General features: G+C 39.7%; 1 protein-coding gene across 1 annotated transcript in view; it reads right to left on the bottom strand.

Moving 5' to 3' along the window:
* Positions 1–15773, bottom strand: part of PDSS2 (decaprenyl diphosphate synthase subunit 2) — a 117221-nt gene extending 101448 nt beyond the window's left edge. Inside the window, exon 1 of the mRNA XM_051792416.1 lies at positions 15340–15773. Within this exon, the coding sequence (XP_051648376.1) occupies positions 15340–15566 (227 nt within the window). The 5' untranslated portion in view covers positions 15567–15773. The remainder of the gene's footprint in view (positions 1–15339) is intronic.
* Between the last annotated feature and the right edge of the window lie 10519 nt (positions 15774–26292).

Raw genomic sequence — 26292 nt, 5'->3', positions numbered from 1 at the left:
ATTTTGTGCTTTAAAAACCATCAGTAGGGAATGCATTCTTAAAATAGCACAGAATATTGTTACCTGGAGATTATTGTCTGCCTCAGCCTAAAAATGTGTTAGAACCACTTGTATATGAAGCAAGAAATAAATCAGACTGGATGTAACTTTCTTTACATATGAAATAAACAAATACTTTTTTTTTCAGTATCACAGGATGCCAAATAAAAGTTCCCATTTACTTAGCATTATGACTTGCAACATTTCTGTAAATAATGTTGTCACTCTTTGACATCCCCAACTGCAGTTATATTAATAACTTACATTTATATTGAATTTGTAATAACCAAAGCAATCTTACATAATTTGTAGTGAAAAAAATTAAGCATTTGCCAAATTACTTGCCAGTAGGGTTTGAATGGAGGACTTCACAATAGCTGATGGTAAAAATTAAAAGACAAAAAAAAAAAAAGGCCAAAAAATCCAACCTGCAACAAAACTGAAGTATATCAGTTCCAAAACATCATGGCCAAGTTCTAATCACTTGGAATTAGCCACATTCAAGTTTTTCGTAAACTTTTCTGTTAATATTTCAGCTCTTGCACCCTGGTAAACAGTGACTCCAGGCTAGGGCATTTTTTTTTTTGCCTCCCCAGGGGGATTTCCACAACACACGGAGTGGGAAGCAGAACGTACACATGTGTTCTGAACTCAAGGTATCTGGGGTGATATGTTCCTACCAGGCTCTGAATCCATACTCCTAAATGGTGCTGTGCACATCAAGTTGCCACAATTTGCCCAGAAAAAAGACTTGCCAACAGTCACACGGGCAGAATGAAGAACCCAGTCTGGGCCTCTTATGCGAAAGGGTAGCACTCCAACCACTGAACACTGTGAGAGCACACCAAATTCAACAGCCGAATTTATCTAACTCAGCATTCCACTTTCAAATATATGAAAATATATGAGAAAATTTTAATTACACAATAATTTTGCTCTCTGCCATTGGCTTCAGGCATTGAAATCTGGTATTCTGGGAGATTACTAGGAAACCAAAAATATTAAGATTTAAAAAAAGTATGCAGACAGGGGGATTTTAAAAGAGTGTTTCAGTGATATCTCTCCCATAAGATACTGTAAGAATGTTCTCACAAAAAAGTCTTTGCTTAAGGCAGTTTTTCCTCCCTCTTGATTCTGCTCTTCAATTGGCCTCCAAAAGAATTCTTTGAAGTAATTAACACAATTAAAGGCACAGTAACGAAAGCTAACTTAAAAAAAAAAGTTTAATGACTGAACTCTTTACCCTACCTTATTTTATGAATGTAACTTTTATTGTAATTTAAGACACTACAAAATAAATTGCAGTTTGGCTACAATAATCACACATGGGAAAGCACAATTTAGGTTTGTTATTCCCCTGTTTTCATAAATCAGTCTTGGGCTCAGTTTAAACACATACCAAATATGACCTACATGTATGACATCTTCAACAAGTAATCATACTCGAGAAGAGGAAAATATGCATTGGTTCAATCCCCACAGCCCATAAACCAACGATTAGGTTACCCTTTGTAATTGTATATGGTTATACATGTACACAAAAAAATAGCTTAGGCAAAGGGAATATGTACTGAGATCAGGATATGAAACTAACATCAGTAAACCTGTCTCTGTATTTTGCCCATTGTCTACTAAATTTTCATATATGCGGTTATCAATGCCTCATTTAGTTTTACATTAAATTTCTGCAGTCTCCTCAACAACTTCACAAAGCAATATATTTCAGTGGGTCCTAATCTTTCTCTTCTACAGCAGACAGGAAAATATGTTTCTGGTGATATCTACTAATTGTCCAAGCTGATCCCTGAAATGCTGGATACAGACCAGAAATCAAAAGCAAAACATCAGACTTGTTCAACGGAGCAGCATACAACAGCCCATTAGAGAATTATGCAGCAAATATTATCCTTCTCCACTGCTAACACAGTAAAAGCTCCTCAGGGAACAGCTTAACTCACCTGTAACTTAATTTAAAATTTAAAGATTTAAAGCCTAAAGTAATTAATTAAAATAATCTAGATCTCTTGTGAAAGAATAATGCATCATTCACAGGGAAGAGAAAAATTTAAAATTATTCACATCAACAAATGATGATGGTTTTGAGGTAATCTAATGCAAAATTCAGTTTTTAAATAAAATACATCAGGTACAGAAACACAATAGACTATCCACACCAAAAGCAGCCTGCAGGTTTCTGCCTTTTGTGTCTCAGTAGTAAAAATAAATAAATATTCAATGGTTTGTGAATTCATAAAAATCATAAAAGGGGAATTTGAAGCTAAAAGAGAGGCAGCTTGCTCTTTCTTCCTCTAACTCTCTCGAGCCAGATCAGCTCTGAAATGTTTATTAAACACTCAAATGAGGAATGGATTTCCCATTCTCGATACAGAAGTGTAAAAATATCTCCAAATTACTCATAATAAGGCCAGGATGAAACATATATAAGTTTTTGAGCATCTGCTGTCTTTAACAATACACATTTGGAACTAGGAAACAAATAAAACTTCCACTTCATCGCTCCCTGAAGTGGTGGGGGTTTTTTGGTTCATTGTTTTGGTTTTTTTTTAAATGTGAAGCATACAACTACACTCAGAAATTAGCAACATCATTCAAAGGCTTCATACGTTTGCACTCCACTCTGTACCATAGCAACACTAATTCTTATGCAGATTTAAAGCATTAATACGTCTACAATCTTCAACATACTTTCTTGCTTTCCTAATATTTATAAGGTCTTATATTTGTTTGTCTCCAGACTGAACACATGGATTACAGATTTCTAGAGCAAAGATACTATTTTATACAACATCAGACTTTTGCTTTTGAATTCCTTTGAGGGGAAAAAAAGTTTGAAAAATGTTTTATGAGGCTTTGTGACAGTAGTTGGTAAGCACTTAAGTTATTCAAGAACCTCAGGACAATGGTTCTTCCTCTCAATAACACTCACTACTATGGTTCCTTGTCTACCACTCCATTTACCATAGCCAGAGAAAATCAGGACAAAGGCTTAAATGGCAGATTTCCTAAGGCAAACTGGTGTGTACATGCTTCCCAAACTGCTCAGTAAATAAAACTTGTTTACACAGAGCTCCACCACATGACAACATGAAAACATCTTTCAATATTTAATACCTCCATGTACACCAAGGTAAGCTGAAGCAGTGGTACCACCCAGGGACAATATATTAATTCAGACAATATATTAATATATTAATCCAGATATTTCTAGGAAGTAAGTCACCTAGCAATTACAACAGAACAAGGAAAGAGAAAGGAACAATTCTAGTTCTGAAGACACCTCAACTTCTAATTACAATGCATGTTTACTGTAACAGTTAGTTGAAAAAGTTTTTTTTATAAATTAACTATTAGGAAGATGGTGTATCTGAAAGAACGCTGTAGACTGAAAATGAAACCTGTCTAACAGAAATCAAAGCCCTCAATGAAAATATATTCCAAGGAGCTAACTGCAAGCACTAATCTCATAAAGAAGAACATCTGTGCAAGCAGAGCAAGACAGCCCATGCCATTTCTGGGTCCGCACTTTGAATCCAACACAGAGCTGTCCTGCTGGCCACTTACGTGCACACAGTACTAGACATACACTATGGTCTTATAATAGATCTGCAGAGCCTCAGCTGGCACTTGGGTAGAAAGTGAGCCTGGCTCATCCCCAGGGAGCAGTTCCTCCAAGCTCAGAGTCCTGTGCACACTCAAGGTAGGAGAGGGATGCACAAATACCCACTGCTGTTGCTCTGGGAAGCATCAAGATGTCATGCTGCAGGATGGCATCCACCAACAATGCTATTTTGCATTAATTAGAAAAAAACCCAATCTCTTGAAGTTTCATTCTTAATGTTTTGCACTAAAACTTAATCATTCCCTGACAAGTCCTGGTAAAAAACCCCAGAAAGATTCAAGGGAACTCAAAGTCTTAAAAGTAGAACAGCAATCAAGAAGGTGAATATTCAGTTAGTACTTTATCTGAAAATAAATTCAAAACAGGAAAAATTAACTCAGCTCTTTCAAAGTGTCACAGGAACAAGGATGGCCAAAAAAAATATAACCTCATGCATCCCTGGAACGAGCACTATGTGTTAGGACATACACTCTGGCTCTGGCCCCACTCCTCCCCAAAAATCTACAGGCAGCAATGTGATCTCAAGTGATTCACAAACAAACAAGCAAGGCCATGTTTCTGCTGTTATAACATAACACGTAGTACATTTTTCCCCCCTCTGATGTAATTTTTGCAACATTATTTTGGAATCTGACTATTTTAAAACTTGGTTGCTATGACACATTATAGTCATTACATGGATTCATTCCCTACTTTCCAACTGGCAAGACTATTTGTTTCAGTTTTATGAAGTTATATTATGGACAAAAGACACATAAAATATACCATAAATTCTACCAACAGAAACTCCTTTAATGCCTTCCATTCCTTAAATAAATGTATATTGGAAGCACGGTTGCCCAAAGGTCTCCGTACTTCCAGCTTTCTCAAGTTTTCTGAGCTACTACTTTCTCAAATAGTTTCTGAAAAGGATTTTTTCACATTATTACTCCTACTGAGAGATGTCATCTGATTTCTTCCAGAGCCTGCCAATGACTCCCATACTATCTAAATTTACAAATAATCAGTAAGCGACAAATTCTTCCCGTGGACAATAAAACATGGAGTACAAACCCTCCATGGTATTTCTGGCTTTAACAACCAGGGATAAAGAACAGATGATTAATTGATCTCCAGCCTCTTTAACACTTCAGCTTCACCTCCACAAGGCAACACAGGTTTGGGGAAGATACGATTTCCTGCAGAATAATTTTTAATTACTGAAATATAGTCATACCAGACAGATCACATTCAGAAGTCAACTTCTAAAAGAATGATCCAAATATGAAATTCATAATGTAGCATTAACATACTACATAATGTAGCATAACAAATATGCAAACAGTATACCTTCATCTTCACAAACCACATTAAATAGAAAGCATTTAAGAGTCAGACACTGGAAGGTTACAGTGGTAAAAACTTTCCCCCGTATAAAAGCATGCACATGAGCAGCACTGACACATTATAGGAACCTTTAGTTTCTAGCCTATGAGAACATATGAATTTCCATACTAGGAAAACATGGTGGCTCTGTAATATTCAGTCTCAAAGTTTAACACTAATTTAAACGAAAACACAAAACATCATGTATGGTAGTACAGTCACTTTTCAAATGGGTAAAAGAGACAATTTTTCCACTTGTGGCTTTGCTCGTGTATTTGGCCTAACAATTATTTCATTAAGTTCTTAATGAACTTTCTGTAAAGTTTGACTAAAAGCAGTCTTACCAAATCAACTAACTATGGTGCTTCTGCTACTGGCTAATCATTCAGATGACAATCAGACACAAAGTACGTTGGCATAGACCATTACCCTCAAATTGCCTAAATCGGGACTATGCATTTGCAGGATGGCTCTACACAAGTTCATCCTGTTACAGACCCAGACCTACCTTGTGACTGAAACACAGAATTTTTCTTTCTTTCTTTCTTTCTTTTTTTTTTTTTTTTACTTTTTTTAAGGTGAAATATGCAAGTTATTTCAAGGACCACAACATACATATAGAGGTATCAACCCTTTGATTATGATGATTTTGTGAAGTGTGCTGAACGGGCAGTTAACAAAAAAGATACCTGTCACTCCAGCAAGTTTGCATAATGAGTGTGAAGATCTAGAAAAGAAATAATGGGAGCTGTTACGGAGAATGATTTTTTCTTTAAAGAGTTCAAATTCTATAAAATGAATTAATTTAGTGACAGCTAGGAAGTCAATCAATTCATGTTTATAGGATCATTTAACTAACAAGTAATCAAAAATAATTTCCTCTTGTTTTTGAAGAAAGCTCCTTCTAAAGGTGGTACTTTTTGAAACAAATTGGGAGTAAAGGCTAAAGGATTTGCTTGTTCATATTTTTAACTAGAAAAATAAAGCTAAATCAGTAGTTCCTAGATGTATGACTTCCTTTCCTAGCTGGGAAGAACAAAAAGTAGATGTAACAAACCATAACAAACAATTAACTTTCATTTAATTAAGAAACAGAGGATTACCTGTAGAACTTTGTTTTTCCCCAAAATGGAAGAGCAGCCATGAAGAACCAACTAGGGCTGTTTCGAAGAAAAGAACTGGGGGAACAAGAAGGCAAATGGGAACAACCATCACTAGTAATTTAAGTGGAAAAGAAATGAGAAAGATGAATGCAAAAGCTAGAGGTCCTGATGTTTCTTTAGGAACAGCTGATGATTGAAGAAAAGATGACTGTGGCTCACCTGAAGAACCTCCAGCAGGCTGAACAAGTCCTAGAGTTTCTCAATTAAGTATTGAGGCAAATTTCTAAGCCTTATCTATCATTATAAGTAAAGTCCAGGTAGCTCACAGCATATATTTGATAAAAGCTCACATATATAATGAGTCTCACCAATTTCCCTATATGATCAGTTTTTTTTTCCTTAAATGAAATTCTGCTGTACAGCAAGAGAGAAAAAAAAATTAATCTAAAGTGATTGTCAATGCTAGACAATTGGCAGGGACAATTCAAGGACAGCAATGCAGCTGCTACAGATTTTAAACTTATTTTTTGTAATAGATCAGATTTTTAAATTCCTAGTGCTCCTTTATAGTCTGTCAGGTTTTTCTCTAGCAGTACTTCCTTTAGGGCAAGCACTGCAGACAGTCTGCCTACCCTAAGGGAAACTAAGACACTCAGATGTGGGGTAAAGGAAAGATATTAATAATTTAAGACAATGGTCTGCCGCCCCTCGGAGAAAGCAATAGTGTAAGTATGGAAACATCTACTCCCGAGCTTCCATTCCTCCTTGATGAGTTTTGTGCTTTCCTCAATAGATTATGAAGTGCTATAGAGGATACAGTGTTACCCACAGTCTTTGGAGGAGCTCTGAATACGCTCGTGGTTAACTGGGTCTCCTGCCAGGTCTCACTGCCAGGACCTCCAAAGCAAGGAAAGAAGTCAACTGGGGGGCAGCATCAACAGAAAAAGGCAGCAGAGCAGGAAAATATCTTGAGCAGGGGAAAACACTATCTGCAAGCTACAAAATATAGACCTCAGAAAGAGAAAAAGCTCTAGGAAAAGTATTTTTCCCCTTATTATTGTAAGGCAAAGAAGTTAACTTATCATAGCCAAATAGAAAATTCACTGAGTGAAAACCACTTCCAGTAACCCAAATATTAATTTTGATTACTCTTTGACATTGGTTCTCATTTGCACTTTCTAGAAAGGCATATTTGGCAACTCTTTTCTGTGTTACAACGAATTCTTTTGAAACTATTTCCACTTATTCAGTATTCTTTTCCTGCGCAGAGCAAACATTGACCTAACAGTCATTCACTAGTACATTAAACTTGGTATTCAATATTCACATGCACTACAAATCAATTGTACTTGAAAGCAGGAAAGAACAGATGTGAACTTTAAAAAGTACCTTCATTTTAGGCTACTGCAAGCCCAAAGTAAAGCAAAGTTTTCTCTAGGTGTGTTATACTACATCCTTTCAAGATTGACAGGCACTTGGATCTGTTCATTATACATTCAGTTTCTTTGTCACATGCTTGAAACCCAAGCTTAAGAAATTCCAAGGTCTTTCACTTAATCATACTGAGTTATACATGAAATTCTGCTGAAATCTTCAGATTGGTATTCCCTATTAAAAATACCATAACTTACCAACATCAGGACACCATATTAGTTTTCACCATAAATAATTCCATCAGAGAATCCCAAACAGAATCATCACCTACTGAATACACTTTGCTTACAAAGACCACCCTACATGCTGAAATAATACATTCTTCATAAGCACAGAAGCCTGGATTCAACATAGATATTTAAATGAGAATCATTGCAAAGATATTTAAATGAGAATCATCGCAAAAAGCAATTATTCAAATGCAAGAAAACTTAATTTGCAGCCTAGCTTTTGCACATCCATACTGCAGATTTGGTACTTGATCCTACTTTGCTCGTGGTGGCAAAATATTCAGCAGAAAATTGTACCATACAATTAAACATCCTTTACATAAATTCTTCCATGCAAATACCATCAATGAATGACAAGAACTCAGCACCATTAGAGGTGAAAACTGGCTGTTTAATCATCAGTTCAGCCTCTCTCAAAATTTGTAGCAAACTCACAATCATGACAATGACTGCCTTTACCTCTTGAGCTAGGGTTTACTAATGCGGGGGGGATGGAGAGAGAGGAATGAGTCTTTGAGAATAAAAGCACCAAACTTGAGTAAATACTCTTTTTTTAATATATCTATACACATACACACGACTGGCTAATATGTTTTACCTTCAACAACGAGATTATCACTGCCAAACCCAACAAAATGTAATGTTTAAAATAACCTAAAACAAGAAGTTAAGGTCCCGTAAACGTGAACTGTGAACCTCAAGCCCAAGTATACAAGTTTTGGTGCAACTCTTCAAAAGAGCAGTAATAACTCACAGATATGACCATTTAAGTATATGAATGTAAAGTTGTTGGTGGAGAAAACTAAAAAAAAAACCCCACTGGTGAAACTTACCAAAGAATAGAAAGAAAAAACAGAATTTGGAAAAAAGAACAAACAGCACACACCTATTCATCCCATTCTACCTTACTACAGCATAAAGGAAGAGTGTGACCTATAAAAAAGGATTCTCTCTTCCTCTTAACTGTACAAGACAGTATTAAGTGGTGGCTGACTAAGAGCCATACTGAAGGCCACAGGTACAATGAGTAATATGGAAATAATCAAAAGGAAGTTTCAGTCCCTATGTGAACCTACAATGATTTAACTTCTTTCATGTCTTTTTACCTTCCAAAGTTAACTTTTCTGCAATAGCTCTTTGTGAGTTCATTCAGTCAAAATACACAATCAACTGGTTTTTGTGCCTAAGAAGGGTTTACTTGATGGTGAGTATGGTAACAGAAACCCCTACGGAGTACCAACATTTACAAGAGATGTAACATGAAGGTTTTGAAATTACTACTCAAGTCTGTCCCAGCTGACTGGGAGATATTCACAAAACCCAATTTAGCTAAAAGGGACCAGCCTTTCTTGAAAGACAAAGATTTCTTGATGGGGTGAGTCAAAGCAAGAATTTAACTCTGGTACTTCAATCAACTGGAGCTTTCCTGAAAACACCTGTTTCCATCAGCTATGCACAAGGCTTCGGGAAAAAGTCTTCCTAGACAAAGCCAGACTTCCTATAAGCACCTTCCTATAAGTATTTTGGTAATTTTGCAAGTAGTATCAAACACATCAAGAAGAAAAAACATTTCCGTATTTCTAACATCCCTACTAAGACTTTCTGCAGAAGTGCCCTGCAGGTCAGCTGTGGTGGTCAGCGTTTCCACAAAGTTACAGATCTCTGCAGCAAACATAGGAAATTCCACAACTGCTGTATCATAGCTAACTTCACAGGCATTATGATCACAATCATAAAAATTACATCCTCTACCACAGAAACATTTTTTTACAAAGTGTTAAAGCAGGTTGAAAATACAATAAAATTTAGTGAATGCAAATGTGTTTTAACTTCTAATCTGGCAAGTGCAGGAGAGGGACTTTATGACTCCAGGCCCATTACAGATTAGGCAACTCAGTAAAACTTACAAGATTGTAGTAAATTTTAGTAGTTCCAAGTTAGCCAGACCCTTTGTTTTTTCACTTTGAGTGTCCAGCTGCCTGCTGTTTTCAGAGAAAGGTACCTCATTAGCCACTGCCAAGTAAACAAACACTATCGTTTTTCTAGCCCAGAAAAAAAATAATTAATATTTGAAACAAGTTGCTAAAAAGCTACTCAGAGTCAATCACAGTACCTCATCACCATCATCATGGTTAGGCTTTGGGAACAAAGATTTGGGAAAGGCTCTACCTACATTTATTACAAGCACGTTGGTGGCTAATAAGGCCAATACGGGATAGACATGTCTGATTGCAAAAGGCACAGCAGAAAGACTCCTTAGATGGTATATTCTGCAAGACACGATTCTTTCTGTGTTGTCTTTTCTCCTCGAGAGCAATCCTGCATGCGTTCTCAAAGGAAGCAGCAGCGTTATAGATGGTGTGTCTCCAGACCTCCCGCTTTGAGGCCAGAGTAGACCAGTTATGTTGATCAATATGGCCAAGGCTGAGATGTTGTTTCAGGGAGTCCTTGTATTTTTTCTTCGGGGCTCCTCTCTTGCAGCAGCCAGTGGCAAGTTCACCATAGAGCAGGATCTTAGGGAGGCAGTGGTCCTTCGTCCTGGAGACGTGCCCTGCCCAGTGCAGCTGAATTCTCAGCAACATGGCCTCAATGGTAGTGACTGCTGCTTGTTCTAGAACAGATGTATTGGTCACATAATCTGACCAGCGGATGTTTAGGATTGAATGGAGACAGCGTTGATGGAAACGTTCTAGGAGTTGCAGGTGGTGGCGGTAGATGACCCATGATTCGGAACCATATAAAAGAGCAGACAGCACTATGGCTCTGTAAACACTGATCTTGGTACTTTTCTTCAAGTGTTTATTATGCCAAACTCTTTTATGGATTTTTCCAAAAGCACTATATGCCTTTGCTAACCTGTTGTCTATCTCTCCGTCAATCTTACCATCTGAGGAGATGAGGCTGCCTAGGTAATTAAACCTACAATTATAAAAAAAGGACAGCTTTAAGGTCACCATTGTTCTAAGGCAAAATACAAGTTGGCAGTAACAATTCCAATAACAATAGGCCGGAACAAACCCCTAGGTCTACTCTGAAATCGGTCACCTACATAGGAAGTCAGAGGCACATCACACCTGAAGTTACAAGACCTGTTACTGAACTAAGCCATTGCAAGCTGACAAAGAAACAGAACTACCAGGAAACCAATGTTATCAGACATTTGAAACAAAAAGCGTGTAATCTTGAAGGTCCTCTGGATCGCACTTTATGTTTGGTGCTTAGAATGGGTAGAGATCTACACTGAGCAGACTACAACAGAACAAAACCTGCTCTAGCTAGTCTTTTTATTTCTGTAATAATCCAGGAAAACCATAACTAAGTCTACTTAAGCATTTATCACCAACAAACAATTCTGACAGAACTAAAATATAATCATTCCTCCCGCAGGCTAATGAGAGAATGGCTGGAGCTAAATGGTATCCCATAATAATTTTACGTGTATGAAGCGTTCCATTTCATTTAGTGATATTATAAAAGTGATGCATTGGCCATAACATTTACTGTTTACAATCTGCAGCAAGCTATACCCTTCTCAAGGGAGATTAAGTAATCAAGAAAACATTATTCACACTATGTATTTGAGAAAAGTAGATCACTCTGCCAATTACAGAGTCTTTCCTATATTAAGAAGGATGTATGCTAGCCTAGAGAGAGGGGAAAGAGAAGACTGGAGATCTGTTTGCTTCTCAACCGAAAAGGAGGTCATACGTTCACACATTAAAAAAAGTTTTCCTTTAGTCCAGCAACGCCTGAAGAGAAAAAAAAAATAAATGCTGGTTTTGAGTAGCTGCTGAAGACACTTCATTATAGTGAAAGAAATCTTAAAACTCTGACAAACCATACAGTGACTCACAGGACTACAAACAGAAAGATCCAGAAGTAGTCAGATTGCAATTTTGTTTCCAGAGTATCCATTAGAGGCAAATATTTTAATGATAACATTTCTTTTGTTAATATTGCTTATGCACCATTTTCCACTCAAAGATCACAGTGATCGATACAGGCTGTAATGAATGAAGTGTAACATCTCCAGAAAACAGATGCTACATTATTCATTTCACAGATAAGTAAATGCAAGTATGAAAAATTAAGTGACTTGTTCTAGTCAGAGAGCCAAAAGCACAGCTGTGAATCTAATCCAGATATCCCAGCTTCCAATGATCCATTAACCACTAGACATTAGCCCTTCTAAAACAAAATGTAACCTTTCCCTCACATTTCACCCTCTTTCTAACAGGTCTGGCAAAGCTAGTACTAAGGATGTTCACTTCATGTGGCTGACTTTTAAAAAACCAAAATATTAGAAATAAAGAAACCAAGCAAACAAACAAACAAACAAAACCACCACAAAACAAAACAAAACAAAACCCCCTCTACTTCACTGCATGAATTACAGAGCTCCCAAATCCTTCACCGTAGGGCTCAGTTACCCATCTCTGCCCTCCCAAGAGCAGAGTCAGCAATAGCTCACAGATTTAAAGCCACTGGTCAGGCGCAGGCTTGGTAGGAGGTATCAGGGTCACACATCATCCCAGCACAACATCTGCTGCAGTCCTGATTCACGGCAGGCACTTATACCCAGGAGCTGCCACTGCTGCATCCAAACGAGAGAAAGAAATGGATGGGATCATCAGAGAAACATACACTGGCCCAACAGCTGTTTCTCCACATGTCCTGTCTCACATGGACAGTTACTTATCGTTCAGCTGCCTTCTTCAAGGCTCTCAGCACAGACATTGTGCAACAGCCTGGTGACCCAAAGCCCAGCAAAATTTTAAAAACACTCATCAACACTCCTGTTACACTAAAGGCTTTAGTGTGGTGGCACTTATGACTTATGTTGTCTCAGATCTGAACCTACTCCGTGCAGGTGAGTATTGGTAGAAAACTCTCTGCTTTAAGAAATCCCTAATGGTCTCAGGAAGACTTCAAAGGCCAGCAAAGCCTTTAGGAGGGTAGACACAAAACCACTGATGACAAAACACCACCAGTCAAAGAAGGTTAAGGAGAATGAATATTATTTAGACATGACAGCAAACAATCACAATTTGATTGTCACCACTTATAACCTCAAAAACAAATTAGGAGAAACTTGAGAACAGCACACACAATCAATTTTACAGCACATATTTTTCAGATATTTCATAAATACAAAAATCTCCTTAAGTGTTGGAGTACTTATCAGACGTATGCAGTATGTACTCACAGTCTCCAAGATTAGATTTGCAGAACGTATCAATCACTTAAGTATTTAAAAAAAAAAAAAATCACCAAATATTTCAGATATCCATGCTTTAAAACGTTTGTCTGAACACACAACAGGAAACCTATGTTACTTTTTAAGCATAAGTAATGAGCCAGAGATTTAAAAGTATTGAAAAAATCCTAGTATTGAAAAATCAAGAGCTGTTTCCTAAATTGCTGTAGTAAGTTAGAGGACAGATCTCAGACCCAAAACTAAAACCACTCATATTTTCATTCAAACATACAACACTTAAATTTCAGAAATAAATTATCAAGATTATTAAGAAAGAACAAGGTCAAATTTTACCTTATTGCAAAATCACACCATAAAACAAGGTGAATGAGGCAACAATTTGTGCATTGCTATCGGTGTACTACAACTTGTCAGCAGGACATTAACTCTTCTTATAATACAAAGGTCAAGGCCATTGGAAATGCAACTGCATCAAAGCCTTTGGAAATACCAGCGAAGTAAATAAGAACACTCAAAGGAAGGGTACAGGGTTTCAGTTTTATGTGAGTAAATACTTTTTGTTTCCAGCATGACACATCAGGTTAGTCAGTAGTGTACTCTGCAACATATATGAATTTTAAAAATTAATGGATTTAATCCTGCTGACCCTGGGCATGACTATATTCCTACTGGTGTCCCACAAGCCACAGGCTTACAGAATTAAGCCTGAAGTAGCCCACTTAAAATAACAAAAAAAACCCCTACCAACAAACTCTTACATCACAGCTCCACCACAAAACTTTCCACCAGTCCCTAAAATGCTGCATTTAAATTTAATTCACAAATAAACCAGCAACTACCACACATTGAAGAGACACTCTAAAGCTAACATTGAAGCTTCACTTTAGCACTGCAGATCTCTATGATACTTCTATGACTGTGGTGGAAACTTAAGAGCCCAAATATATTGTGCTTTGGTCCTCCTATTCCCTTAATTCCATCAACTGACCTCACAAAGACAGAAAAACATTCTTCTCTTGTCCCTCCTCTATATCATAATATCACAACCTCCATTTATAAACAAGTCAACAAATCCCCTCCACCGGCATTTTCTAAAGTCAGGTATTTTCCATTTTTTATTGACAAGTTGATTTGTTTCTTCCAGAAAAGTCTACTTAAATAAATAAATCACCCTTGCTGAAAATCATGTTTCTTTAAAAAAGCTATGTTAGTCCCCTGTACTCATTCTCTTCGCTCAATACAACCAGATTTAGAGACAAAGAGCTTGGAAAACAAATCTTGTTGTTATATTATTACACTGTAATTGTGGAGTTGCTAAGGACCACTACACAGCTACAATTTCTGTTCTTTAAAAGAAAAGCAGAACACCTGTTTTAAAGAAATGCTAATTTTCCTCTTACACCTGTTTAAAAATACTATGCATACTGAACTTGGATTATATTAATGCTACTATACTTGCAGTTATAGCAAACACAGTTCTATCAAACAAAAAACACCAAAAAACAATCAAAACACTCAAATCCACAACCAAAAAGCCCTTGGAAAATTGCGCTTCTTTTTTTCTCTTCATTTTGGTAAGCTTCTGGAGTTTTATTGTATATATAAAAAACCCCACTGCCATTCAGTTCTTGTTTTACAGTCAAACAGTTCTTGTTTTACAGTCAAAGAAACAATCCCCGTTGCTCAACAATCCCCGTTTCTGCTTATTGGCAGGAATGCAAGTCTTCCATTAGTTTGCCTTAAAAACTGAAAGAGTGGATAAAGAGCTTAACAACCCTAAAATTCTCAACAACATAAAAAACTCGCAGCTCCCAGCTGCATATTCCAAAACAGAGAATGCTTCCTAAAGCTCTTGGTAACAAAATACACAGTTCAGAGCAGTGCCATTTTGAGTTTTTAAGCTGTGTAGTTCCCCCGCTTTTTTCCACCGTTTTCCTTGCCATATAGTTCTTCATATTAAAAAAAAAAAAAAACCACACAACTGTTTGGGGTTTTTTGCACCGCGTGGGGAAGCATTGCACGTGGCGTCACAACGAAGCAACTTCCGAATGACAGCGCATAATCGCAGGGAAAACCTGTTGCGGTAGGGAAAGGAGGATCCCGGAGCGGAGGCGAAACCTCACGGCCCCAGGACAGCGCGTCCCCAGGGACATCCCAGTCACGGCCCCGGCTCCGGGCGCCGTGCGGCGATACCGACCGCCGACTCCCGACAGCGAGCGGAGCCCAGAACTTCCCCAGAGCTTTGACAAGCCTCCCAGGGCTGCGGGCGGCCCCGGCCCCGCCGATCCCCCCGCTTCCCCCGGCACTCACCGGGCGGTGTCGAGCAGCGGGTGCTTGGTGCCCACCAGCTTGCGGACCTGCATGGCGATGTTGCTGAGCTCGTCGCTCAGCAGGCACCGCAGGCTCATGAAGGATGTCGGGTAGCCCACGATCTTCTCGGCCTCTGACACCACTTGGCTCCAGGGCGGGCCGCCCGACGACACGGACCGCAGCCCGCCGGTGCCACGGACCCCGCTCCGCAGCAGGGCGCCCCACATGCCGCCTCCCCGGGGAGTCTCCGCTCTCCAGCTACGAGCCCCGGCAGGGCCCCGCACGCCGAGCGGGCACGGACGAGTGTCCCTCGCGGAGAAGCGACCCGGCTATGTCCCGGCCGGCCCTAACCCGCATTCCCCCCGGCGGCGGCCGGAGCGGGTTCATTTTGCCCTGGGGGCGGCCATCTTGGGCGCCGCAAAACGCGCTGGGCCGCAAAGCGCGGGCGGCGGGCGGGGCGATGTGTCTGGGCGCTTGGAGGGGGCGTCTCTTGTTGTCCTGCATTCTCAGCCCGGGCGGTGGGGAAAGGGACAGCGCTTCTCTGACCCATTCTAGGCTTGTCGCCTCCCGGAGCTTCTGGAGAGGGAGCTCTGCCCGCGCCTGGCTCCTGGCTGGCTGGACGCGTCTCACAGAACTGGATGTGGTCAGTCTGCGCCCAGGGTTGTGTAGAGAGATTGGCGGAGAAGAGGTTCACACCTAAAGTGTTCAGCCTGTAGTCCTTGGCCACACAGTCATGTTTTCTATAAAACTTCTTCACTTTTAGGGCCAGGCATTGGAATAGGTTGGAGTCACCATCCCTGGAGGTGTTTGAGAGGCGTCTGGATCTGCTGCTGGGTGATGGGGTTTAGTGGTTTAGGGGTTACGGTGGTAGTACTCAGTTGATGGTTGGACTGGATGATCTTAAAGGTCTCTTTTGGCCTTGATGATTCTGTGATTCCATAATTGCAGTGTACAGGTGTTCTTTTTTTGTCTCTTCCCAGAGTTGTTTGGGATGTGGCACGTTACCGCGTGTTCTGCCTTTCCTTATGGGTTCATTCCATGGTGCTCCACTGGGACACAGATGAGGGGTTTATGAACAGCCTCCTTGAGAGCTGAAGAGGTACTTACAACTAAACAACATCAAAATTGGCAGCTAATTCTGAAGACTTCTGAATCCCACAATTCTACAGTATGGTCTGCACTGCATGGTGTGTCATGTAGCGTTTCATTTATTCTGAGCACAGCCATCACGATGCCTCTTTGCATCGTGCAGCTACCTGCACCCAAAGCTTTTGTGAATTCAGAGTCTGGATTTTCGGTACCCCAGAGGAGGAAGACTCACTGGCCATCTTCAGAAATTGGATTTAAACAACTTCCTCAATCCCACAAATACTTCAGCAAGAATACGATCTGTTCTGTCTTTACAGTCACTTACATTCCTCCTATAACTTCAAGGCTTTGTCACAACAAATCAGGCAGAGTTCTGATGAGAAAATTGTCCCATTGACTACATTCACATGAAAAATGAGGGTGTTACATTTCTTATCTTTATCAATACAGGAGACAGGTCCCTTTTATTTTGTTTGCACTGTTCCATATGATTAAAGAGAGTTACATTGAAGGATACTGCAAAAGAAGATGCAAATAGAAAACAATTGCATCACAAATAAAGATGTCTGGGGAAAGTGCAAATAACTCTTGGAGTTACAAGGGGGAAGCTACTAAAAAGGAACACCCTTACCTGTTTTTCAATGGCAATGACAAGGTGTTTATTGTTCTCGTGCCTGAGACAATTCCAAGACTTTAAAAGGTACTGTCCTAGGGAAGAGGCTTTGACTGTGGAGTCAACAACAACTGGACATGTCTGTGGCATTTTGTAAATGTCCTCTCCCAAACTGGAGAGAGGCAAAACTAGAATAGAGAAAACTTGTGAGAACTGGGAAGGTGACATATGAGTTAAGGTTCTGGTGTCAAATCTTTGCTTTCTGTGCTGCCTGTTCACTGAGACAATAAAGCTTTTCTTTGAAGGAGCTGCCATTGAGGCAGTTTAGTTAGCTGGTGTCACAGAACAAACTGTTGCTAAATAGGGCATTTCAGCTCACAAACACAGTTTAGAAATGACAGAACGCAGTGGCATGTTTCTGTGCAGAAAGAGTAAGTTAATGAAAATTGCCGGAGGGATGCACTTAAGAGTTGCTACTAAGACACCTCATCCTGTAATGGTGACAAGTTCCTTGATTCATTTCCTGAGCCATATCCATTCTTGCACTTAATGTGGTAACTGTTCTGTGAAAAACTAACATGATTATGCAATTAAAGTCTGCTTAAAATAATGCATATAAACTGAGGAGAATTAGGGTTCTATGGGCAGCAAACCTACCATCTCCTAACGTGTGAGACTTTCACTTTTCCAAATTTCTGTTCCTTGTGTTAGTCTAAAAAACTGAACACCTCTGCAAACTTTATGTGGAACTCTTCTAAGTCCAAATGTTTTTGGACTAGGGAAAGACCCTTGATATCCACAACACCACACACTGCCACTACAACTTCCTCAGGATTCATCAGCAGTAGGTTGATGTTCTTTAAATGCAGCAATCACTGGAGAAACAAAGCAAACACTTTGTCAGTGAGTTTTATAGCTTTTTTTTTTATTAGTTTTTGACCACAGAGACTCTTTGAAAAGACTGTGCTGTAATACCCAAGGACTTTCCGTCTCCCAGTCCAATCCCTTCATCCCTTTCCCTTCTCTTAAGAACCTGAGAGTCTTAATTCAGTAGTTCATTTTTAACTCCTGGACCATGCTCATGGTTTCTTTCTCCTAACATCCTCATATCTTTGCCTCAGTCCTACACACCATCCTTACAGGCTACTGCTCTTTCATTCTTGTCACAGCCTCATCATTTTTTGCTCATTAAGTTCCACTCATCCTCTTGTCTGCACAGCTTGCATCCTAATAGTGGGCTCTTCTTATCGTACATGTTTATGGGTGGTACCCATCAAATCCTTGGCAAATCCTTTGCCAAATTTCAGGTTTAGTGCATGGAGAGTTTCTCAGTCATGCAACCCAACGACATTTTTTAATGGAAGAAAAATGTATTTTTTTGCCAACGTCATTTTGCAAACTGACTGAACTATTTTAAGAATTAGCTTCAGGCTAACACACCAATCACAGAAAAAAAGTCATTACAAATTAGCTAATATTTTACAGATATAGGCATCAAAAAACAAGGCTGTATAATGGGCAATGATGGACCAGCTTACCCATAGGCATTACTGTTTGCACTGCCTGTTCCTGAAGCCGAGTTTCTCAGTTTTTCTCTCAAAAAAACCATCAGGAGCAAAAGTATCAAAAGTATGATGTACTTACCGTAGTTGTGGACAAAACTGCATGCTTTTTTTTTTCTTTCCTTCTTTGCTCATTTCCCTGCAGGATTCAAGAGAAAAACCCACACTATTTCAAGAGCTTCAGTGACTGTACAATAGATGTGTCTATTTCTTTAGGGTCTTACGCAGAGAAAAAACCTGAAACTCTTTCTTTTCTCTATCAATTGACTTTTTTAAGCCTCCCCGGGAGGAGAAAGAAGCCACTAAAGGGGGCAAAGTTGAAGAACAAAGATAACAGGTCAAGAGTCACTTCTGTTTACATCAGCATGCTCTGGACCAATGTACCAGAGAATACATCAAAGCCACTACTAATGCCAGCTCTGGATAGCTTTTCTAGCAAATGAAAGGTGGAAATATTTTTCTGACTACCATCTAAATTAAAACAGTTGCAAAGTGTTCTCATTTGATTGGGAACGTTTGACCTTCCAATATTTTGTAGTTACCCTGGCCTTATCCAAAATGAATGATGTCCATAGGAGAATGAGACTGGCAATGTTAATATATTATATTAACTATACCCTGCCTATATAACCAAATCCTCTAGCTGTTGCTTAATTTTTTAACGTGTTAATACTTAGGTGCACTCTAAGGCTGTTTACAAAAATGCATACTAACAGAAATATGTCTGTTCCTTCCAAAGCATCCAGGTAGTTTTTGTTCCCACACACCTCCTTCCCCTCCCTTCCCCCTTCTCTGAGAATTTATTTACTCCATAGCATCCTTGGGAAGCAGACAGTTATGTTCATTTCCATTTTGGAAGTCAGGAGGTTTAGCAGAGAGGTTGTGTGATTTGTCCAAGGCTTTGCAAAAGCCCGAAGGCAAACTGAGAAAAGAATTCACTTCTCTTGACCGCCTTGTCTGTGTCTTGTCTACAAGGCTCCTTGTCTTCCTACCACCTGACAGACTACCGACAAGGATGAAGGCCTTATTGATCCCATAGTTAGATGCTGAAAAAACACCACATTTAACATCAGTTGGTTTCAGTAGGAGTCATGTCCCTTGCACAGAATTTGACACTAAAAGTTATTAATTTTTAAGCCTACGTATGCCAATATGAGAACATGCTGGTTAATAACTAACAAATGCATAACTATTTTTGTTGAAAACAAATAAATAAATATAGATGTGATATATAGGAATCCTTTGAAAGAGTAGGTGTATGTTACCCTTTGCACACAAAACACAGTGATACAGTAGCTCATCGGTGCACAGCGCAGATGAGAAGCCAAAGCTCCAAGTAGCTCCCAGCAGTGCAGCACAGGCAGTGGGACATGCCCCTCCCATGCTGCTTTCTCACAGAACACAGTTCCCTCTGCACTGGCTCGTCAGTCAGCACTGCAAAAATAGCAAAATCAATTGAAGTCGCTCCATTTCAGCAAGCTGAGTATGAGCAGGGGCAGACAAGTGTGCAGGCGATCACACCCCTCCTTCGTAGAGTCACTGTTTTTTCACCTCCCAACCCAATTTCAATTGTAAGACAGCCTCTTAGGCCATTTCCCCTGACAGGCGGAATCCCACTCAGGGGAATTTGGACAGAGACTCTCAAAACAGCAGCGATTTGGAGCCAAGTAATCTACAGAAGAAGGAGGAGGGAGATAAGCACATTGTTAGTTCTGGTCATACGCAATCGAAGCTGACAAAGCATCCATCATCCTGTACAATATTAGCCTTTAAATATTCAGCTTTATCAGTTCGCCCATTCCTAATCCATCATTAACTACCCCATGAAGCTTCAGCTGATTAGCCCCACCTCTGCAGCTTGGCAACCCATTAACTATTTATTATTTGTATTTAATTGAACACTAGTAGCAGTGGAAAACTCCAGCCAGACACATATCAAAACCAGAACAAAGGAAATGATCTCTTGCCTAAGGAGTTCATGTTTTGGGCAAGAGCGAAATGACAGCCATGCTGAACAAAGGCTTACCTATGTGCCCATTACTAAACTCTGTTTAGTAATTTACCTCACAAATCTGTGGATTTTCTATGGATTTTTTTCATCTCATATCCCTTAAAATCATAGAAGACATGATTTGGGAGGGTCCTGCAGAAAAAAAAATTAGGATTTTGTATGTTATGTGAAAAATTGGTTGCAAAACTCTACCTGAATCATGTAATAGTTACTAAATAATGATAGAACCCAGGGATTAAAGACCTATAATGGTCAGGAAACTGGCAAACATACACAACATGCACATTTTACATGGATTTAAATAAATAAATGGAAAGTTTTCTCCATTAAAGTGCTTACTTCTCAGGGACTAAACATACGTAATTTATGAAGTGTTATTTATATTTTGCTGCTTGCTATTCACATACATAATCAAAACACAGATGTAATACTAAATGTTCTTCCTGCTAGTAGGGCTGGGTTTGTTCAGTTTTTTATCATTCTCTTTTTATGAGGGTGGAAGGTATGTATTCTCCACCAAGGCTGGCTGCACACTTCCTCTGAAGTAAACTTTGCAGAAGTCAACAGTGCCTTTGTTACGTCCACCCGGGTTTCTGTACCTTTCTATTTATGAGTCCCCTTTGAAGCATGCCTGAAAGATCCAGTTCCCAAGAAAGCCACTACCCACTCCCTGAGCAGTTCTGCACAGCACGAGTGCTCTGCACCAGAGATTCAACACTGGCTTGCTGTTTACTGATCAACTTCAAAGCCCAGAACACTTGAGAGAACAGTTTTCTAGGGGACTTTTCTCCCTCTGTCCCCACTCGCTGCCTTGCTACCACGTGGACAGTAATGCCAGTCTGGGAACCAAGCCTCAATATATGAAAGTGAACCTGGATGATAAAGAAAATGGTTTTTCAATCTGAGTTAGAAACCCCAAGTTAAACAAAACCGTTTGAATCTATCCTTGTAATTCTGTAATTCTAACCAAAATAATCTATTTCAAGTATAATTACATGGCTTTGGGGAAATTAGAAGGTACTAATCTGTGTTATACTGTACTATCAACACACTCTCCCCCAGTCTAGGTAAAGCCTTCTGTTAAATATAGGTGGTTGCCAGAACTATTCCCTCTGCTTTTGAATCTATCCTGATGTCAATCCATTGGAGGCGAAGAGTGATGAATCTCAGAGTACCAGAGGTCATTCATTTTTATTTACCTGGCACTCGACTCACTTGCATCTGTTCTCCCTTTAATTCCTGTATGTAAAATGCCTGCCCTCCTCTTCAGTACGTGCTCTAAAATAGTTAATATTTGGACATTATAGAAATCATAGTCGCTGCTACAGGAGGATAAGAGGAAGAAAACTTGATCTGGGCCAGCACAGTTAAGTAACCTATAGAAGGGAAGTCGTAAACTACTAATGCAAAATAGAATATAAGAATATTGAGTCAGATTAAAGGAGCATTTGCAGTAGTATACCATCTCCCATAAGAGCCTGTAGGAAATGCTTAAGGGAATAGAATGAAAAATCAAGCAAGTACAGAGAAATATGTCCTGTGGTATGTCAGTCCAGCTCCCACCTGACTGCATTTTAGAGGCTTCTTGAGCCAGATGCCCTATCAAGTCTATCATGTTTAATAAATGAAAATGGAGCTATTTCCCAGATCTTCCAAGTCTGTCTCTTCTAAGCTCTTCTTTGAAGCTGTTTAGACTTTTTCTCCCCCAAACATCCTGTGGACATGTGTTTCATAGTTTTAGTGTGCATTACGTGGAAGAATCCCCATTTCATTATGTTTATTTTAAGCCTCCTAACTGATAGTTTGCATTCAGAACTAATGAGGTATGCTCAAGCTAGTCTAAAAGAACCTTGAATACATCTCCATCCATTTCTGTTTTATTAATTTCGCACATCTTCCTTCTTTCCTCTCTAATTCCCTCTTTTTTTATCCTCATTTCTGGAGGATGTTACAAGCTATAAAGGCATCTGATTTACAAATGCATGCCTATTACATGCCAAAATTCAAATGACCGAAAGCATGGCAGTCCTTCAGAGACCCACCCTTCCACAATGATGTCACTTACTTGTAAGTTTAGCCTTAAACTTCGGCGCCTCAGTTCCTTTCTGAGCTCTTGAGTGACAGTGACCTGTTTTTCAGAGGTGCTTATCACCCACCACCTCTTGGGGGGAGCTGCAGGCACTCCACGAGCACCAGAGAACACTTTTATGCAAAACATCTGCCTGGCTCTGGGCACTCAAGTATTAAATTGTTATTCTGGATACAGCTTCACAGTATAGTGACATAGGAAATTGTCAGCCCTGGAGTGAAATTAAGAGCCTTAGGACTGGCAGTGCAACCCTTACATATGGTGATTTAAGGTAAGCACCACTCGTGAAATAAATACTACTAAATGTGAATCTTGCTATTTTTTCAGTATCAGTGGCAATTGCTACAGAGGAGAATCATGTTACAGGTTTTGTGTACTATAAATATATACATATTTGCTACATCAGGAGTCCTGCTGGGACATCTGATTTTCAGTTTTGTATCTGTTTCCACAATAAAACATACCAAAACTTTAACTTACATGTTCACCTGCACAATCACCTAATAGATACACTTCCCTTTTGGCCTTTAATTTTTCCTCTTTCTCTGTTCCTCTCTTGGAATTTGCTCAGACCTATTCTCTAACCAGAAGTGGGCGGGTTTTTTTCTTCAGTGTACTCCTCTTTGCATTTCTTTTTACTTCCTCGCCACCTTTCTATGTGTCAGCCTTGTTCCAGTTCTTCTCCGGAATGGCATTCAGAACTCCTGCTACTTTTGTACACTCTCACCATTTTAAGCTGCTTTCCCACATGCTGCTTTTCACGGAACACCTTCCATCCACTGATTTCCGAAGCACAGATGCTTGTTCGCTTACCGCGATGGCAACAACAGCCCTAAAAGAAACATGTCGTGTCTTCTCCTGCAATTCATGCACAAATGCCTGACATGTTTGCCTGGAGAAAACCTTTCAATTTCAAATTTCCTTGCTTTTGTGGAATCTGTGAAAAAGCCTGATAAATTACAGCTTTGGCAGTTATTTCAAATCACTTTATTTGCAGCCAGCTGAGGGAAAATCTGTCTATGGTGCCATCCCTGTGTTCTTTCAAAGGTCATCAGTGTTTCATGAGGGAGCTCAAAGTCAAACCGGTTCAAAGGGAGGCTCACATTTCATTTTTTTCCAAGAAGGTTAGATTACATGTTCTAATGGTGACAGGACTGTCCTACAAGGCATAAGAGCTGAGTTCTAGTTGAGGCCACGAGTCTCTTCAAGTACATGTGTTTTGTCACTTTATCTCTCTCCTGATTATTTCTCATCCGCAAAATAGCTGTAATACTAACTGGCAGTTGTAATATTAGTTGACAACAGACAAAAAGACCCCAACTAATCTTATGGGTGAAAACATTTTGAAGTTCGCCTTGGACCTTGTTTTGGTGTTGGCAGTTCAGGCAAAGCCAATAAACCTCAGTCCTTGCACCAGGGCTCAAGAGACATTAGCTGTGACACACGTACAGTGTGCAGAAAGCAGTTTCTCACTTTGTCCTGGGGGATGGGAGGAAGCAATAATACAGAGCCTTGGCTCTGCAGGCCATTGCTGCCTGAGATTGCAGGAATGGTGAGGCACCTGGGGACCTCTAGTGATACTCAGAATAAACCCCAGTGTGGCAGGGTTTGTCGTGTTTATGTGGGCAGGATTTCCATGCATGCTAATAGAATTGGAGTTCCTTACCCTATACTCCCAGAACTTACCCAAAGGTGAAGTCTCATGGCAAGCCTTTGCTGGGCCGTGTGGGTGGGATGGAAATTGCATGTGACCGTCTCCCATCTGCACCTTCTGGTGACCTGAAAGGAAGTGGTGAAGACATGTCAATTCTGCTTTAACTAGTAGCACTGTGAAAAGAAATCGATAACCACACTTGAGTTCAAGAATCTTGGATGGAGACAGATACATACACTGATCATGTTTTAAGGCAAAAAATCCTGTCTGTGTAGAGAAGGATTCTCAGGACTGTCTTTAAGCAAAATCTATTTTTGGTTATGGCGGTAAGAGACATAAATTATTATAATTAATGTTACATGCATGATTTAATTAAGAAAAGCCACACAGTTCAGGAAAACGAAATATTTCCAGATAATAGTATTACTGATTACTTAGAAGATCATAAATCAAAGCAAATTTAATAAGATGCAGAAGAATAGGCTGAAAAGAATCTTATGAATTTCAGCAAAGAAATGTAAAATCCTGCACCCAGATCAGGGCAATATTTGTAGTAATACAGGTGGGGAAGCAGCTGCAGAGCAGCTTTGCAGAGAAGGCCCTGGGGACCCTGGCATTTAACAAGCTAAATATGAGCCAGTAGTGCAGCCTTAAAGCAAAGAAGGCTGGGGTGTATTAGGAAGAGAACTGCTGGCAGGCTGAGGGAAGTGATCCTTCCTCTCTGCTCAGCCCTGGTGAGGCACATCTGGAGTACTGAGTCAAGGTCCAGGCTCTCCAGTGTGAAAGAGACATGGACACTCTGGAACAAGGACAGACAAGGGCCTTGGAGATGATAAAGGGACTGGAGCATCTGACGTCTGAGGGGAGGCTGAGAAATTTGGCACTGTTCAGCTAGGAGAAGGGAAGGGCCAGGGAGATGTACAATCAATGTGTATAAATGCCTGACTGGGGGGAGGCAAGTAGAGAAGGTGGAGCCAGACTTTTTGCAGTGAAAGGACCAGGCACAAATTGAAATACAGCGAATTCCACATAAACATGAGAAAAAGAGGTTTTTTACTATGAAGATGTTCAAATTCTGGAACAGGTAGCCCAGAGATGCTATGGAGTCTCCATGCTTGGAGATATTTAAAACATGAGTGGACATAGAACCAACCTGCTCTGCTTTGAGCAGGGAGATGTCCAGAGGGCCCTTCCAGTCTCTGCTGTTCTAGGATTTGCTGAATATGTGCCCCAGTCCTGAATGTATTTCTGCATTCCCAAGATATGTTTGGATTTTTTGACAGACTTTTCACCACAGAAATGTGAAGGCATTGCCACTATGTATTAGGATGTGTAAAATGAATGTAAATATAACTGAGAAGATCAAGAGATTGAATCACACCATGTAAGATTCCAGGGAATTACTGGCAGAAAAGCAAGCATTGCACTAGAAGAGCAATTGTCAAATAATGACATGTCAAAGCACAACTTTACCCAAGTCTAAATCATTTAGTATACGTCAGTGTAAGTACCTTGACATGTTTCTTTGGGCCCAGGAAACAAACGAATAATACACTGTATCTTGTATATGCAATGCAGGGGGTAATTTAGACAAAATGATGTAATGTTTTTGAATGCATGACAAGAAAATTAAGGACGAAGAAACTCCGGAATGACTTTATGAATGAAAAGAACCTGCAATTGTTTTCCAACATTGACAGATGTTACTTACACTGACATACTATGTCATGCAACAAAGCTCATAGGGGAAATGCAGGATTAAGAGAAAATGTATAAACCAGTATTGTTATTGCAAAAAATTCTTTTATTCTTCACAGAAAGACAAAGACACAAGGGATGACTTTTAGGAAGAACTTGATGTAGATTACTGTAACGATATTTTCAGGAATCAGCACAATTAATCTATTAAAAAAAAAGTGAAGTTAAAAAGAAGGG

The sequence above is a fragment of the Manacus candei genome, unplaced genomic scaffold, assembly GCF_025592945.1.
Source record: "Manacus candei isolate 608988 ecotype Guabito, Panama unplaced genomic scaffold, ASM2559294v1 h1tg000034l, whole genome shotgun sequence".
In the NCBI taxonomy this organism is placed as follows: domain Eukaryota; kingdom Metazoa; phylum Chordata; class Aves; order Passeriformes; family Pipridae; genus Manacus; species Manacus candei.
The sequence above is the reverse complement of the archived record's forward strand: the minus strand, read 5'-3'. Positions and strand labels throughout refer to the sequence as shown.